Consider the following 18,598-nt stretch of genomic DNA (forward strand, 5'->3'; position numbering starts at 1 on the left):
ACATAATATTTCTCAAGCAGGAAATCAAGAAAATTGGAACGACAGTAAATAGATTGACAGACGACGTCAATTTATTTAAGGAGAAAGCAGTCGAGGTTCAGTTTATCACATCCTACATTGTGTCCAGGTTGGTGGTGGGGAAAGGCGTGGTTCTGGAAACCAAGAGGTTATGGAGAAAGAAGAAGATGGACGACCAATTCTTTGAATTTCTCACTCTGCCTTGCGGCAGCTCTTGTCCACTTGAAAATGGAGAGTTTAAAAGTTGTGTTTTTGATGAAGAAGAGAATTCTCTCTATCTTGATTTTTTGGTTCCAATTGTTAATCAGAACTTAACGATTGTGGAGGCAGATCCGTTCTTTTTGATGGTCAGAGAGAAAGGGCAGATTTGCAAAGTGATATACGATGGCCCCCAAACGGCATTGGTCTCAGAACAGGAAGACTGCGTCTACTCCACAGGAAAGGATCATCGCGGTCAGTACCTGGTCACTCCCTCCACAAGTTGTACGAAGCTTTCTCTTTATGAAAAGGAGAATGGGTTCAAATTGGACAAATGCATACCGAGTGAGGAGGGAAGTGCCGAAGCTTTCATACATGTGAAAGCGTACAATAATTTCTTCTACGTGTATTGTCCGAGTTTTAGCTTTACGTTCGGGATGACCCGCAACGTGCAATGCCCACTGAGTGTGTTTAAGTTACCACTCTCAGCCACTTTTACCCTGAACAACGTGACCTTTCAGGGTCAAATGTTAAACTTGGTGTACAATGAGAGAGAAGATCCGCTGTTCCTAGAGAAGGTCACTTGGCACCTGACACCGTTGGTGAATTGGGATGAATTAAATAGGACATTTCCTATTTTATCACCTTTGAATTCAAATCATTGGGGTCGAGGTAGTGACAGTGATTTTTGGATAATAATGATGGCAATTGGATGTGGATTCATACTGATGGGGTTCATCATTTTATGGAAGAAGAGTAACTGTAAGTGTGCAAGGAAGAAAAGGTATACGCGCAAAGTGCACCGCCGGATGAATCTGGAGATGAAGACTTTGGGCGTTGGTACTCATGATTCGAGATCGACCGAGGAGGAGGTTATCTATGTTTCATAAATTTATGTATTAAGGAGGGTGTTAAAATGTAATACAAGATTTATGGTCAGTGAGCTCAGAGTGAGAAACTCTGATGTCACTGGAATGTGATGACTGGGATCCGTTCCCAATTGAGTTTATGAATATTAGTTATAATGTAATAATTAGCAGATATTTTGGGCGTATTGTTTTTAACTGTATCGTTATAAATATGACTTGACTTCTGGTAATAAAAGTAGTTGTTAATCTAACTCTCACTGGGCAAGATTTCTTATCTTAATAACCTGTGACTACATACTTTCAATACTTTCAATTAGTTGAATTTCCTACTACATAAAAATAAAGTATTTTCAATATGATTTTTTAATCTCTAATAAATATGTACACTGGGATTATTTTATAATATGTATGTGTTTATTAATCATCTAATTTTCTAAATTTGCATTGGCAGGCTGCATGAATTTTATTTAAATATTTTGGTTTTCCTTCATGAATTACATAAATTGATTCAAACAAGACTCGAAATGTATAACAAGGTTGTCAACAAATTATTTTCTCAAAGATTTATCGACATCATAATACATCTGTACACGCTCCTGTATTTTGTGCAACATCCTCTTACGAAGGGTCTGATCCACATTCCTTCTGGGTTTCATATGCTCAAGTTGAGAGACTGGACGAATTTCCAGAAAAATCCTCGTCTGTGAAGCCAGTCCAATTAGACCTTCTGGGAGGCTCCGCAGAATTACGTAAGTGAAGTCAAACTTGTTTCAAAGCAGGACACACATATACTTATTCAAAATGAAGGTCGTTTTGTAGCCAGGGTAGAGAAAAAGTATATGTATGTAGTGTTGGATCGTACAATTTAAAATACTGGTAAATATATATCTAAAGAGTTTATCATTTTCGAAACTATATCCATCAAACTACCCTTCCCCTTAAAATTCCTAGAAAGGGGGAGAATAACGATTGAAAGGTTGATCTGAGCTGCGTGCTTTTCCATGTGTGACAGAATAAGGTCTGACTTAAAAGGGTCTATTCATCACAGGATTACTTTAGAAGTACATCCATAAGGTAATGTGTACATACATATGTAAATGTGGTGGAAATAAACTTTGTTGCCAATAATAGTTACAGTTTTGCTTGGCCTTACTCAACTAAAACAGTCATTTCTTTATTTCAGTGATATTGTAGCATTGGACAGGACACTTTCCTAGATTTTTGTGTATCGTAACGTAAAGCATCGTTTTTGTGTAACTTCAAGTTCTTTAAGTTTAAGTTGAACAAAAACAGAGCAGGGTACACTGGAGAACAGATGTCATCGCCCAAGAGAAAGCTTGCCGTTAGATTGCTTGTAACTTTTTTAAAATAAGAAATTTTCCAGAAGTTTTTTTTGCGTTTTGTAGACAATTTAATATTTAACAAATTTGTATCAAATAGTCTAAATAAACGTTTATAGTTTTCATCACAAGTGAGTAGATTTGATAAAAAGTAAAAACAGCCGGTGCAAAAGTGATCGCCAAAATGAATAAAACATTTAATATTTCTGAAATTTTCAATTTTAAAGTAAACCATTAACAATTAATATGTTGTTGGACGTCCATTAGAAAATATGACAGCCTATCAGCGACGTTGCATGGACGCAACCAATGTCTTAGTGACACCAGGTTTGACGTCACTCAACAAGGCTTAGATTTTTGATTTCACGTCAGCTTTGCTTGAAATTTAGCGTTCTCGGATCTCTAAATATATGTTCCTATGCACCTATGTTCAGTAGGACTGAGATCTAGTCCTTGTGGAGGCCATTCGAGAACATTAATCTTATTGGTCAAAAGAGTTCATAGGTGGACTTGGCCGTGCGTTTAGGGTCGCGGTGCTACTAACAGGTGTAGCGCCATCCAAGGTCTAGTTTTGCTGCTAATTGTTAACCATTTCTCTTTAGTAGGTCTTGGTACATAATTTGGTGCTTGGTGAATTGATGAATTCGTGCGTACCGTCCCCAGCGGAGCTGAACACTCCCATATCATGCCGCATCCTCCGCCATCATTCAAGGTGTCGTTGTGATTTTTTAATTTGTCAGATTCTCCGACTTTTCTCCATACTCGAACCCTTCCATCCGACCCTAAAACATTAAGTTTACCCTTAGCAGCCATTAGAGTGATTCCCAAAATTTTTAATCGTTATTTGTGTGTTGCTTTGCAAAATCTAACATTTTCTTCTAGTGCGTTTTTGATATGTAGGCTTCCTCCTGGCTCCATAATTTTTTGAGCACTGTTTTTCAATACTCTCCAGCTTGCCCAACCACTAAATACTTTTCCAACATCATTTTCTATTTCACCAGAAATCTTGGGAGACGAAGGTTTTAGATTTATGGTCACTTTTCGAGCAAATATTTTCTACTCGCGCGTGATGAAACTTGGTGGACGTCCTCCTCGTTGTCTGTTTTCGATAGATCCCGTTAATTTGTAACGTGAAATGATGTCACGGACAGTTGACGAGATTTTTTGACCAAATGAGCTAATTCTTCTTGCGTCTTCCCCCTATTTTCGTAATGCTGAATGACCAGATCCCGAATAACGATTGTTGTTTCATTATTGCACATTTTCTCCTCGCATACATTTTCTTATTTGGAGAGCAATTATTTTGTATATACCTCAATAGTAGGTGTACTTAGAAATTAAAAAGGATGTTATCCTACTTTCGTAATTTTAAAACTGCTGTTATTTTAATTGTTTGTGGCGATGACTTTTGCACCAATGCTCATTTCTTAATTTGACGCCGAAGTTCCGTACGGAGTGAAAAATAATCTTACAGCAAATTTACTTTGGTGCAGAGCTCCACGCCGCCGAGTTTTCGCCGGCGCGCCGCCGACGCCGACCCGATTTGACACGCCGCCGCCGCCGAGGAAATTCATCGGCGCGCCGAGGCGCGCTGCCGCCGCATAAGTCCCTGCGCGCCGCCGAGAAAAAAGATATTTCGTACAATTAAAACCAGTTAAAACGAGAAAAAATGTTGAAATTTGGGTTTTAACGGTTTCGTTTGTGATTGTGATTGACATTGAGAAAATGAATAGTTTTTTCCCGATACGCATTTTTAATTAGAGGTCAGTTCAAATTTTGACACCACTTAAAGAATAGATAAAGTATATTTAAAATATGATATTTTGGGCAATACAAATTGAGTAAATAAATAGCCTGACCTTTCGAAATTGCTGTTTTTTGAGAATCTTAAATTTTGCTTAGTCCTGTGGTTTTTTAAAACTTACAATTACAAAGATTTCAAACATTCCATTTTATGAAAAATCAAGCAAACTTTTAAATTTTCGAATTTCCGTCAAGAATCGAGTTACATGGCTATTAAGGCTGATGGATTTAGTTGAGAAATATTTTTGAAATTCTGTAATGCAGAAAACTCGAATTAACACGAATTAAAAAATGGGTCGGCTTATTTTCTCTCTGAATCAATTAAAATTAGCACGCGAAATACATTACTATGTATTGGAAAGCTAAATAAAGAGGTCAGTTATGATCACTGACTGGTAAACTGAGCCAGAAATATCGGCGCGCCGTGGCGCGCCGCCGCCGAGCTCCCAAACGGCGCGCCGCGGCGCGCCGCCGCCGCCGACGGTTGTCACGACTCACGCCGCCGCCGCCGATTTTTCAACGGCGTGGAGCTCTGCTTTGGTGAAGGTTTGTGTACTAAGTTGTCTTCAAAATGAGATAACAACCTTTCAAAAATTCCCCGTACTTATTGAGAAACTATGATCCGAATTGTGCTTGTGGTTTTGGGCGTTCACATTTGCTCTCCAGTGTAAGCTCAATACATTCGTGAAATGCGTCGGTCAAAATACTGTGCGTACCCATGTCTGTTTGTATATGTAAAACAGAGACGGGTCAACAAAAAAATACCATCCATGATGGATGTCCATAAAAATTTGAAACTTCTTCGGAAATCATAAAATATTTGCAAAAATATTTTCTTCCTGTGAAATTTTCCGAAATTTAAAAAAATTAAAAATTATTTTGATTTCGAGAAATTTCGAAAAATTTCACAGGAAGAAAATATTTTTGCAAATATTTTATGATTTCCGAAGAAGTTTCAAATTTTTATGGACATCCATCATGGATGGTGTTTTTTTTGTTGACCCGTCTCTGTTTTACCTATACCACAGACATGGGTACGCACAGTATGTCTGTAGAAAGTATGCAAGTACTATAATCTGGTAGTGTCAAATTAATATTCTTAGATAACAAAGCTTCTATTCTCAATTATAAAGCCTACGGAAATTATACGTCACTACTCTGTTTGTAATTTTGTCTGTCTTTGTGTGTCTTTGCAGTCTTCCATAAAACATAGGAAAAGGCAACGCTGACTGGTGTCCAATTACAGAAACGACAGCGAAATGATGGAATGTCCCAAGGGTTCATTAACTACCCCAATAGTCAAAAGTCCCAAGAAACACAGTTCACCTAGGGTTAATCTAACCTGCGAGGTAAGTGAGAAATATTTAAAACTATGACGTAAAATGCCAACGAATAAATTTCTCACATTTATGTAAACCTTCAAATTTACATACATAGATATGTATACAAACATTTACAACTTCCGCCGGAATCCGAAAACATTTCCACCACTTACACAGTGACCACATTAAAGATAGTTGCAATATTTGTCTGCGAGAATTTTGCAATTCGGCATCATTAAGAACACACATAAGAAATCTTCATTCTGATATGCAAAAACGACCCCGATATCCATGCACGTTCCCAGGTTGTGGTAAAACATATCTCTGTAAGGAGTCGGCTACTCGACATGGTAACATTGAGCATGTCCAAAATCCTGTCCGATTTCCTTGCGCCCTTTGTGGATGAGAATCTAAATGCAGGTCAGATCATCTTCGTCATGTGATTACTCACACTGCAGAGGAACCCTACGCGTGTCAAATCTGTGCGGCTAGATTTCGTCGGAGTTCTTGCTTAAGGCGTCATGAGGTGAGGTGAACGATAACATTTCTAAAGCTCGTTAACAATTTTTGTCCTCAATTTTCCTCAGCGGACACACCAGAGGAAACCTGAGGAGTCCAATGTCACCGTCAACTGTGAGGTAAGTTGGTTAAGAAACCAAAGGATTCTATATATTTGAATGATAATACAGCCGCTGTATTAGATAACTTCTACATAGGAGGAGTGTACATACATATTTATTTTTGGCTTAGAAACATTTTTCAAACTAAAAAACAATTTTCCGTTAACTCAAAAATTCCAGAAAGATGGACATGGACATTTTATAATGTTTCATTTTTAGTGAAATTATTTCCTTGCTTTCATGGTAAAAATTAAAAATATTTATTCCTTTAAACATTATTGTTGAAACATTCTTCATTCATATCCAGAAACTATGTATGTACATATTTACGAAAAGTATCCATCCATCACTTATGAAGAGATAGTAATAAGTCGCACTCTTACTCCTAAGTTTGTATTAAAATAAAATAAACCTAAATAATATTTTGCATAATTTCAGATTTGTGGAAAAACGATAAAAAATACCCGACGGAGATATCATTTTCTCACCTTCCACAATGGTCGACCTAAGTATGAATGTCTTATTTGCCACCGAACATTTGCACATCCGTCAATGCTACGTGGACACCTTAACAGTGTTCACAGTACGAAAGAACGGCCACGGTTTCCTTGTAGTTTTTCTGGTTGTGGGAAAACATACCTGGACAAGAAACAAGTATCCAATCACTTTAGGATGGAACACGTCCCAAATCCTGTCCGATTCACTTGTCCGTTTTGTAGAAAAGATTTCAAAACTAGAAATGATCTTGAGCGTCATATTGGAACCCACACGACGGAAAGGCCTTATCCCTGCCAAACCTGTGGGTCGAGATGTACATCACGTACCACTTTGAGGGCTCATGAGGTAAGGAATAATATTTGCTGCACACATAAAAAACATAGTAATAATCACTACGGTTTGGAATGATTATATTTCTCTACTATTTACGTTGGTAAAAACATGTCTCGAAAATGGTAACAATAAGTTCAGCTAAATTCAAATTTATTTGCTTGTGGTACATATCCATTTCATTACTTTATGGTAAGAAATTTGAATTTCGCCGAAATGATTATTACCATTTTCGAGACATGTTCTTACCAACGTAGTAGAGACATATAGTCATTCCAGACCGTAATGATTATTACTACGTTTTTTTCAGTGTATATTATGTATGTACACCGTTTACTTTAAGTTTACCGACCATTACACATATTCAAATAAAATATTTTCTTAGCGTACCCACTTGGATAGATCGATCAGGACAACTTTCAAATGCCAATTTTGTCCTAGTAACTTCCTGCACTACGGCACGTTGTGGAGTCACGTCAAGGCTTCCCACGAAAATCGCCGTTATCCCTGCAACATGTGCGATAAAGTATACGTGACAACCAATGACTTGAGGCGTCACGTTGCATCCAAACATTCAAACAAGTCGCCGCCTAATTCTTGTGATAAGTGCGAATTCAAGAGTTGGAGAAAGTACGAGCTTTCCATTCATGTGAGGCGGGTGCACGACGGGGTGAAGAATTACGAATGCTATTTCTGTGGAAAGTGGTTCTTTAGATTTGCACAATTAGTTGAACATAGTCGCCGGATTCATACTCTTGAGAAATATTGCAGTGTATGGAAGAACTAGTGGCAGAATATTTTCGCGCAAAAGTCACGTGCATTTTTGATCAACATTGGGAGCGGGCTGATTTTGAATTTGAACTTGCCACTAGTTATTCCATAATGGACCATAGGGATGGATTATTTAGTTTGATGGACGTAATTATTTATTCAACTAACTCTTATTCTTATTTTTGTATCAGGCGACTTAAGTAAATTTATTTTTTCTGTACAATTATAATGCATTAGTATTTATTTATATATTAATTTAAAAAATCTCATTATTTCCCCATAAGGTTGAACAATTTCAATCAAGACGGTAATAATTTAAGTATTACGTCATCATAATGTGGAAATTATAGAATTGGAAATTTTCTTTGATTCAAACATCTAAATATTGTCATCTACATATTTATAAGAAAATAACAAAAGCAGTTGACGGTGTGTGGATTATGTTCCCAATTTTGCTGAGGAATTTACCTTATGCATTAGAAATAAAATATAAACATGGTTTCAATTAATATTTATCAAGATGAAATATCTAAATAAATAAACGTTGTTAATAAAACCAAATTATTACCCATTATTTCGATCTGACTAGCCGCTCAATATACATTCAAGTTACGTCAGTTTTTTATTAATGGTAAAATAAATTGGATTTCTAATTACCGTTAAAGCTGCTGCTCAATTTTTCTATAAATTTAGTACTTCCCTAAACGTACGTGTGTAAGTATGTAAATACCAAGATCTAACGAGCTCCTTATGTTCTGCTATGAATCCTACCACTGCAAGTATTAAAATGACTCCACAAATTACAAATATGGGCTTAATCAATTCTACCAATATAGGGGTCGCCTCATGAAATGGCACCATATCTTTTGGATTTCCAAAGAAAGTTTGAACCGCCTCGAAATACTTGTGCTTTTCCAGGTGTGCTCCTTTAACCCGTAAAAATAAGCTAGTACTTGACATCTTGTTCCACATATCGCTCAAGCCAGTCTCATACATTCGCACCCACTCTTTAGCAAAATATGGCGCCAATAAATTTCGAGTTCCGGCTTTAATCTCAATCATCCTGAACGGTGAGTCAGCCTTGTTTCGTACTCCCCGGCGGTTTCCTTGAAATTTTACTGGTTTTATGACATCTTCTAGTGCATCTTTCACACAAAGTAAGGCAATCGGGGGATGTTTTCGACTCGAATTTTCAAGTATTGTTGTATCCACCATTTTAGCAACCGATGTGTCGATGACGAATAAGACCTTGGTTTGAAATTTTTTCAGGAAATTAATGAAATCAATATTCTCACCGCTTCCCTCAATCAATCTGGGGATGATGTAATCTAGAAGATATGTTTGGTAAATACAATTCCATCTTGGGATCGTACACAGTATCCATTGCTATGAGGGGGGTATCGCAATTTAGTAGATCCTCCATACTCAGTGGAACTTTAGGTGGGTAGAGTACCGTCAAGAATGAATATATTGGGCTTTGATATAGATTTGTCATAAGGATAAAATTTCCAAATTTCCAAATTTCAAGACACCTCGATTTGCAATATATGTAATCGAGCATGACAAATAATTCGATGAATCTTATTGATGCTTGGCAATAGCGTATGTGTTTTCATTTATGTCTAGCTATAGCACGTGCCCCTAAAAGTTTCGCAGACTACTATTTTTTCTACAAGGAGCTTGAGATCTGGAACAAAATTATGGACTAACCGGCACGTCGTTTGTGGTACCTGTGGTAAATAATGAACAACGATACAACACGACGGTTGCCAATCGACTGATAATTTATTGTCAACATGCAACATGATTATATAGACATCATGAGTAATAGAATATGTATTAATAAATGTATGAAACTGTTCCTCACGACACTTTCCAAAGTGTCTGACCTAAATAGAAAGGAAGTGCTAAATCCTTCTCCCAAGAATGGGAATGCTAAGAATGAGCTGACACTGTACAAAGGTCCAATAAAGTCGGTGCCATAAACATCCGTTATGAAAGGCTACTTGAAATAGCTAACCTAAATACCTAATATTAGATCATTTTATCCAACACTCTCCCTCATTCGCATTATTGGGAGTCCTCATCTTCTTCAATCTCTTGATTCCTCAGTGGCTTTGGTTTTGTTACCACTTTCACCTTTATCTTCCGGTGGTCCAAGTAGCACTTGGTGAGGATGCACGCCAGGACTATGATGACCACGAGCAGGGTTATGATCAATCCAATCTCCATATGCCAGGTTTCCGAATGGGTCCACGTCTCTCCCTTGCTGAAGACAAAGTGGTTGTTGACCATCGGGTCTTTCATCAGTTCCTGGTAGTCCACGCGCGGCTTGAGATAAGCATTTGTCCTCATCGTGAAGAGTGGGTCTGGGCTGTCCTGGTGTTCGATGTGCACGATGGATCCCGTAAACTCCTGGTTGTTGATCCGAAATCGAGCTCCAATGGGCAGGATGAAGACCTCCTTGGGACACTCTTGCGATAAGTTGTCAATTGTAATGTTGCATCCAAAGCAGTACACATGTAGGGACCCGTGATGTGGCTTGACTTGTATGAAGTCTTCTGCATCTTTCTCTCCTCTCCCTTGACAGTGTTTCACAGAGAAATAGGAATTTTCACTCTTGTTCTTGAATCCCTTCAGGCAGTCTTGCGAGGAGGAAAGAACCAGGTCGTACATGCGGGATGTCTTCAAATTCAGGGCGACTGGACATCCTTCCTTCTTGGAGAGAATAGCATTCTCTGGTCCGTTGTAGGTGATTCTGCATGTCTGGTTCCAGGTTTGTAGCATCAAGTCAAATGCGTCAGCTTCAACCAATTGCAGCGCCTTGTTGACCTTTGGCATGTCCATTTGAATGTACAGGTCTTTCATGTCTTCCCCGAAATAGCATCTCTTTCCTGTTGCGAGTGAAAGTGGACACTCATCTTCTCCGCATGGAAGAGTTATGTTGAAATAGTCCATCATCCCGTTTAGGATTTTCTTATTATTCCAGGCCCGGGTTGCTTCTTTAATAACCTGTTTCCCCATCATCAGCTTCGTAGTTATGTAGGAAATGGTAAAGTAAGTGTTGGGGCCCTTCTCTGTTATTTCGTTCAAATTCTTGTCTAGGACTTCGTGGTCCTTAACCAAAATGTTGAAATCAGTTCGCAATTTTTGCAAGGCAATTTCAGTGAAATTCATCTGCTCCTCCAATTGATTAATGGATTTTTCTTGGAGACTTGAAATTTCTTCCAGATCTGAAATTCTTGCTGCATTGTTTGCTGCCAGCACCACTCCCCCAATGCCAAGTCCAGTCACCACCACAGCGCCAAGAGCAATCAGGGCCACCAGGATGAATCTCTTCGGTCTGTGCTTGCTCATACTGAAGTTATGGAAAGAAGGACACATCTGCTTCATTTCATGGATGAAATAAGTCTCGTACATCTCGTTGCATATTTTCTTTGCAGTCTCCAGTTGTCCTTTCGGTACGATTTCTTCAGTGAGCAGGGTGCATGGGCTGATTAATTTTATCCTTAGGTAGACCGTCTCATATCCAGAAATTACAGGAACAGGGCTTCCTCTCCAGAGAATGGGTTGGGAGTTTTGGACATTCACTCCCTGTGTTACTCCCAAGAGACACATCATCATTGCCCAGGTCCAGAAGAGACTGCCCCCACCTCCCCTTGGTTTTCGGTTGACGGGTTTCAGGCCAATCTTCTCCACCATGTCAGCATGTTTGGACTTTCCCAATGGTTTGGTGAGAATATCCGCCTTCTGGTCTTGTGTGGGAGTGTAGACCACTTCAACTTTCTTTTCTTCCGCCAATTGCCTCGTGTAGTGGTATTTAACATCCACATGCTTTGTTCTTTTATGAAATTCGGGATTGTCCACAAGCCGAATTGCGCTGGTATTGTCCACCATTATTGTTGTTGGCTCCTCTTGTTCTCTTCCAATTTCCTCTGCAAATTTTCGCAACCAGGCGACTTCCTTCGCTCCGGCGCACAGAGCGGTGTATTCCGCCTCTGTGGAGGAAAGGGTGACCACATCTTGCTTTTGGGAACACCAAGTGATAAGCGAGTCGTTCACGAACGTTGCAAACCCAGTGGTGGACTTCCTGTCATTCTTGTCCCCGGCAAAGTCAGAGTCGGTGTAGGCACTGATTACGAACTCAGAATTGCATTCGTATTGAATCCCCAGAGTGCCGGTCCTTCTCAGGTACAGGAGGACATCTTGAGCTGCATCCCAGTGGGTCTTGTCATAGCATGTGTTAAATTGCGATAGCTTCGTCACAGCATACGCGATGTCTGGTCGGGTTACACGGGCCAGGAAGAGAAGTGAGCCGATCAGTTCCTGATATGGGTATGCAGTGTCACAATTTTCAGCTTTCACCAAATCCAAATTCTGCTTCATTGGGACGGACGCAGTCCTGCGCTCGGTTATGTCGTACTTTTCCAGTAGAGCCTCAGTGTACTGGTGTTGGGCTAGTGTCATCGTCCCACCCTCAATGGTGATTTCAATTCCGACGAACACCTCCAAATCTTTTCGTGTGATCTCGAACGCCTTTTTCATGGCGTCCACAACAAACGCAATTGCTAGCTCGCTCTTTGATGTCACAATTCCATCGTCCACGTACAGAACGACGATAACTATGAATCCAAAAATGACACCGATGAACACGCAAGGGTCGCTGTGTGTAGGAAACAACCCAATGCTTTTCAGGAAATCTGAGAAGGTCCTATTCCAGCATCGTGAGCTTTGCTTCAATCCATACAGGCTCTTGAGAAGTAGACACACCAGATCATCCCCGTCTATTTCGAATCCCTCTGGCTGCGACATGAAAATCTCTTCATCAAGGACGCCATTTAAGTACGCTGTCTTCACGTCGAATTGTTTGTATTTCCACCCATCTGCTGCTGTGAAAGCCAGAATGAAACGGATGGATTCAAAACGAGCCACCGTTGAGAAAGTTTCCTGGTAGTCAACCCCAAACTGCTGTCGGTATCCGCGCACGACGAGACGAGCCTTGAATCGTTCAATCTCGCCATTCATATTTTTCTTGATACTGAAGACCCACTTTGGTTCCAGAACTTTGGCGTGACGAGGTCTCGGTACGTATTTCCAAGTACGATTCCCCTCCAGGCTGCGCATCTCCGTTTTCATCGCTTCCATCCATTTTTCTCCCTCAGGCTGAGAAATAGCATCTTCATAATTCCTTGGAATTGTAGGAGATGAAGCCACGAACGATTGGTACTTTTTAGGAGGTTTGATCATGTCCTTTGACCTCAGTTTCCTGGAGGGGATCTCAATCTTCTTCTTGTCTGGGTCGTACTCATAGTTCCCCTCTGGAGTTTCGACCAGAATTGTCGTCTCCCCCTCATCATCTGCATCCATGAAAACCTCTTCCTCATCTGGTTTTGTGGTATGAGATGAAGTGGACTGGGATGATGCATCATGAATCTTCTCTTGCTGCTCCTCCTGCTGTTGCTGCTGCTCATTTTCATGTTTCGCATCATCCTCCTCTACCTCGTAACTGGTTCGGACTCCTCCGTCCTCAAGGAAGGATACATTCCTGGCTGGAACAACTTTCCTTTTCTCCGGAATGTAGACTTTAAATTTGCGTCCGAAGGTCCCATACCCCACTAGCTTGCCTATTCTTGCCTTCGGATCCGACGGGTCTCTGTCCTCCTCCGGAATTTGGGCGTAAGCTGTGCATCCAAATGTACGGACATGGCTCAGGTCTGGAGGCCACCCAAAAACTTGCTCAAAGGGTGTGCAGTTGGGTGAGTTCCGGTTTGGGAGACGGTTGAGTATGTACACGGCGAACCCCACGGCTTCCTCCCACATGCCCGGAGACTGTCCTGCCTTTATGATCATCGTTTTGCTTGCTTCCTTCACGGTCCTCATGTCCCGTTCAATTAGCCCATTGGTCTCGGGACAGCGAGGTGCGGATGTTTGATGCAGGATTCCTTGGTCACGGAAATAATCTTGCAATTCTCTGCACATAAATTCTCCCCCATTGTCGGATTTGAAAATCTTAATGTTCTTGCTGGTCTGGTTTTTGAACATTTTCAAAAAGTTGATGATGTTGGCAGCAGCATCACTCTTCTTTTTCAAGAAACACACCTGCCGGAAACCGGTCTTCTCATCCTTGAGGAGAAGAAAGTAATTTGACCCCTGTAGAGACGTGGTGGAGTCCTTGCCCGACAGATCGGCGTGGATAACATCCCCCGGCTGCAGGTTCTTATTCTTCTCCCTCTCTGGAAAAGGCTGTCGTGTCTCTTTCCCCAGATGACAATCCGAGCAGTGAAAGTCCGACGCAAGATCTTCCATCTTGATCCCCTCAACTGCCCCAACTTTCACTGCATTTTTGATGTAGCCCATATTGACATGGGCCAATCGCTCATGCCACAATTTCGTCTTGTTGATGGTGGCTGAGTATGCAGAGTTTTTCGGGACGCGGAAACCCATTACATAATTTCCATTTAGCCACCAAGCTTGAGGTCCTTGTTGCCCCTTGAAATAGTAAGTGGTCTTCCCGTTTTCTTTCACGATTTTGAACCCCTTCTGGTCCATGATCCCCTCGCTAAAGAGGTTCACGGCACCAGGAATATAGTGGGCGTTGTGGATAGATATGGGATACCACTCCCCCTGCACCCAAGCTTCCACTTGTACGGTCCCCTTCCCCAGTGCCCGGATGGAGGAGTTGTCCGTGATGCTGACAGGAATGGGATTCTTGAACTCTTTGTAGTCCGTCAGCCAATCCTTTCTTCCAGTGATATGGAACGAGGCCCCGCTGTCACTAATCCATCGGGTGCTCCCCTCTTCCATCTCATGCCCCCCCAGGAACGCTTGGCAATCCCCAGGACCCTCATTCTGCTTTTTGTTGTTTTTACGGTTCTGCTTGCGGTTGGAGTTGTTGTTATTGTTGTTGTTGTTGTTGCACTTAGCCTCATCACCCTCTTCCCTTTTGGGTTTACGGCATTCCCTCGCCCAATGTCCCTCTATACCGCAGTTCCGGCACGCCCCTTCTCGTTTCTTCTTCTGGGGTTGCTGCTGTTGTTGCTGCTGGTTGGATTTTCCTTTTTGGAATTTTTTGTTACCATTTTGGGCGTTGAAGGCGATGTTGAACTGCTGCTGCTCCTCCCCGCCTTCACCGTTGGCCTTAAATGACAGTTCCTCATTTTTGATTCTTGCAATGAGATTTGCCATGGTCTGACTTGCGGCGTCAACGCTGCCCCAGGCCCTTTTAAACGCGTGAAACTTCGACTCGGGAAGAGACGATACAGCCTTGATGACCAATGCTTGTGCAGTCACCGGATTCCCCATCTCTTTAAGAGCTCTCGCCAGCTCCTCCAGTTCACCGCAGGCTTCCACCGCAGACCGATCTTCAGAAATCTTAAAATTGTAGAACCTGGTGAGCGTCCGCTGCACGTTCAGAATGCTTGCATCGGAATTTACTTCCGCAATCTTTTCCCAGGTAGTTTTTGCTGAGTCGCATGCATAGATATGCGCCATCTGACCTTGCTCAAGTAGCTGAACAATGAGCGAGCGAGCTCCCACGTCGTTCTCGTCCCACTTGTCCACGTCTGTTTGGTTGCTCCCATCGGTCTTGAGGGTTGGCTTCTTCTTCGTACCATCTATGTACCCCCAAACGCCCCCAGCCTGCAACGCCAAGGTGACCTGTAGCTTCCAAGGCTGGTAGTTATCCCCGTTCAACTTGGGAATATGAGACGTCTCAACTTTCTTCATGATGATGACTCTCTTCCACGCTACCACTCGAATCTTGATTACGTATCTAGTTACACACCACTGCTGCAACTTCACACTGTGTAAACTACTGTGTACTGTGTAAACTGTGTAAGTATGGAGCTGTGTAATTTGACGATTATTATTTCACTACTCGAAGTAAGAATAAACGCGACGTTTTCGCGAAACTTGACGACTTTATCCTTAAACGCGAGTCTGGACAAACCAGTTTTGACGACAACGAGAAGGAGTCTCAGAAGAGTCTCAACTTTCCCGAAAAGTGAGAAGGATTAGCTAAAAGCTTTTACCTGGCTAATGCCCTCTGTTAGAGCATACCCAACCTCTCACTCTGTCTCAAAACGTAAAACTTGAGATAACTCGAAAATCTCAACTTGCCTCTTGTGCGATCGAAAACCACGATTAAGATACCATGTGGTAAATAATGAACAACGATACAACACGACGGTTGCCAATCGACTGATAATTTATTGTCAACATGCAACATGATTATATAGACATCATGAGTAATAGAATATGTATTAATAAATGTATGAAACTGTTCCTCACGACACTTTCCAAAGTGTCTGACCTAAATAGAAAGGAAGTGCTAAATCCTTCTCCCAAGAATGGGAATGCTAAGAATGAGCTGACACTGTACAAAGGTCCAATAAAGTCGGTGCCATAAACATCCGTTATGAAAGGCTACTTGAAATAGCTAACCTAAATACCTAATATTAGATCATTTTATCCAACAGTACCTATGTACATACAACACAATAATTGTCATTAAAAAATTTAGATTCTACTAAGTTCTCAACATACTTATTTTATTAAAATTGACAAGTTACACATATTACAAGATTAAATACTGAACTATAAATTGAAGTATACATAAGCATGGGAGTATGAGACAATTACTTACAAAGTACACATTATTCAATCAACCAATAAAATACATACATACATGCATTGGTCCAAATAAGTACACATCCTTAGATGCACGGGTTATAAAAACTAGCCAATATTTTTGCCACACATCGGGTCCTATGATGGTTTAGATAGTACAATAAGATTGTTTGAAGAGGTGTATAAATATTCCTAATATACTAAAATAAGAATTAGTTACACTTCAACGAAAGTCGGGAAAAAATCATAAATAAGCAAAAACCCAGCACAACCAAGCATCTATTGGATTATAACAAAATATAAGCATTAAAATATTCATCAGTTATCTTTTAAATTCGTCTTAAACCTTAAATATACAAGGGTTAGTTTTTTATATTTAGTTCACGGGACATCTGCCTTATAGTAGGCAGTGACAACGATTTGTGCAATAAACGGCGAATTAACAATTTAGTAACGCAACTTTATTAACACAATTGCCTTTCCAACATTGGACACCAACTGCAGTGATTAGCTATTACCGTTGCCAACACAGTCCTACTCCTAACATGAAACAGTAAATTTCCTCTTCTCTTTTCTGCCAAATCACTTCCACTTGTATTTGAACAAAGTCACATGAGATATTCCTTATTATCGCAAAAGATTCTTTAAAGACTAACTTTAATTAAACTTGACTCCAAATAGATACGAATTTTGTAACGATGAAAGTCGATCAGTAAAACTATTATATCGTGTCAAAATTATTGTGTCGATGAAATTACAGCCTGATGAAAATTCTGAAACCGGTCGCTGTCAAATATATTGGAATAAATAAGAATCTACCATCAGTTTAAAGTGTTCTACTTCCTTTACCAAGTCTTTTCTATTTAGTTTTGTAAAACACCCACGTCTATAATAAATATGGAGACAGGGGAAATACCTATCACGATAATTATAAGAGTTTCGCACTAATTCTAAATTCAAGGTAAATGGTAGTGATAAATTTACAATTTTTATCTGGACCGGTATTTAAATAACTCTACACTTCCTAATTTGCTTCATATTTCCTGTAACCAGAACTAAGGAATTTAAGAATTTCCTAAGAACCTAAGAATTTCTCGTATTAACTAGGTGTATATCTATTAAAAACGTCCATACCAAACCTCGCTCTACCCTAATCCATAATTCGTTGATCCTAAACATAAAAAAACTCGAACTCTCACGTTTAGAAAAAATAAGAAGGTCGAGAAAGCTCCTTACATTCTCGACCGTAAATTGGTTAGATATTCTTCCAAAATTAACATAAATATGTTTTAGTGAACAAATAAATTACCTTATTTATCTGGGCAAAATGCAAATACTTATTAATAAATTGATGATTGTGCCCCGTAGCATACAATATGGCGTAAATTTGATAAATCTAACAACCAAATTATTATAGAGTTAATATTGCAAATTTATTGTAATATGTTTACTTCATTTGTGTGTTTGTACATACTTAGCGTGTAAAACCATGTACATAGCTATATACCTGCCAGAATCAATTATTTACTAAATTAAAAAATTCGCTGTTACTTTATCCGGAAAAATGGGCACCACCTATGATTACTAAACATAGGTGGTTGTTTAATTAGCAAGATAATTAAATATTGGTAGTCCGTGAGGAGGAAATATTTTCATTTTTTTTGTGAAAACCCAGTATTATAATGCAGATGAAGGCGGTGAATTTCTATGTCGAAATTTGCGGAAGGACTTTTGACTATTGTAGTACATATGTAGGCATTTAGCAGACGGTGTGGCTGCACATGCATCCCTTCCTAAATATTGAATTACCGTGCAGGGACTAGAACTATGCCCGAAATAGCTAAACATTTCTAAACATTTCTGGTCGAAAATTAAGCGCCTCAAAATTCGCATTCTCACATTTCGGAGTGTAACTCGAAAACTAGGTAAGCACCGCTGCAATATAATTGCGGATTCTAAAACTTCTAAAGTTCTAAAGCTTCTAAATTTTAAACTCGTTCTACAGAATTTATTTACAGAAATTACAGAATGTAATTCCAAAAATTGATAAGTTCCATCTATGCTTATTTTTAAAAATGGATAAGTTCCGTAGGCATCGATGGAAAAAAATTGCAAAAAATTGCGATTTGCGAAATTGCGAAAAATTTTGAGATATCTCGGGTCAAAATCGGCATGATAGTTAAAATTCGCATGCTCATTAT

General features: G+C 39.9%; 1 protein-coding gene across 1 annotated transcript; it reads left to right on the forward strand.

The window, feature by feature from the left end:
* The first annotated feature begins 5,965 nt into the window (after positions 1 to 5,965).
* On the forward strand, positions 5,966 to 8,225 carry LOC118439452 (zinc finger protein 271-like). The gene is made up of 4 exons (XM_035860763.1): positions 5,966 to 6,076; positions 6,138 to 6,188; positions 6,609 to 7,013; positions 7,384 to 8,225. Exons 3-4 carry the CDS (start codon positions 6,723 to 6,725, stop codon positions 7,783 to 7,785), a joined length of 693 nt encoding a protein of 230 aa, XP_035716656.1. The 5' UTR covers positions 5,966 to 6,076; positions 6,138 to 6,188; positions 6,609 to 6,722; the 3' UTR covers positions 7,786 to 8,225.
* Positions 8,226 to 18,598: the final 10,373 nt, after the last annotated feature.

Source organism: Folsomia candida, unplaced genomic scaffold (genome assembly GCF_002217175.1).
Source record: "Folsomia candida strain VU population unplaced genomic scaffold, ASM221717v1 Fcan01_Sc036, whole genome shotgun sequence".
Taxonomy (NCBI): Eukaryota; Metazoa; Arthropoda; class Collembola; order Entomobryomorpha; family Isotomidae; genus Folsomia; species Folsomia candida.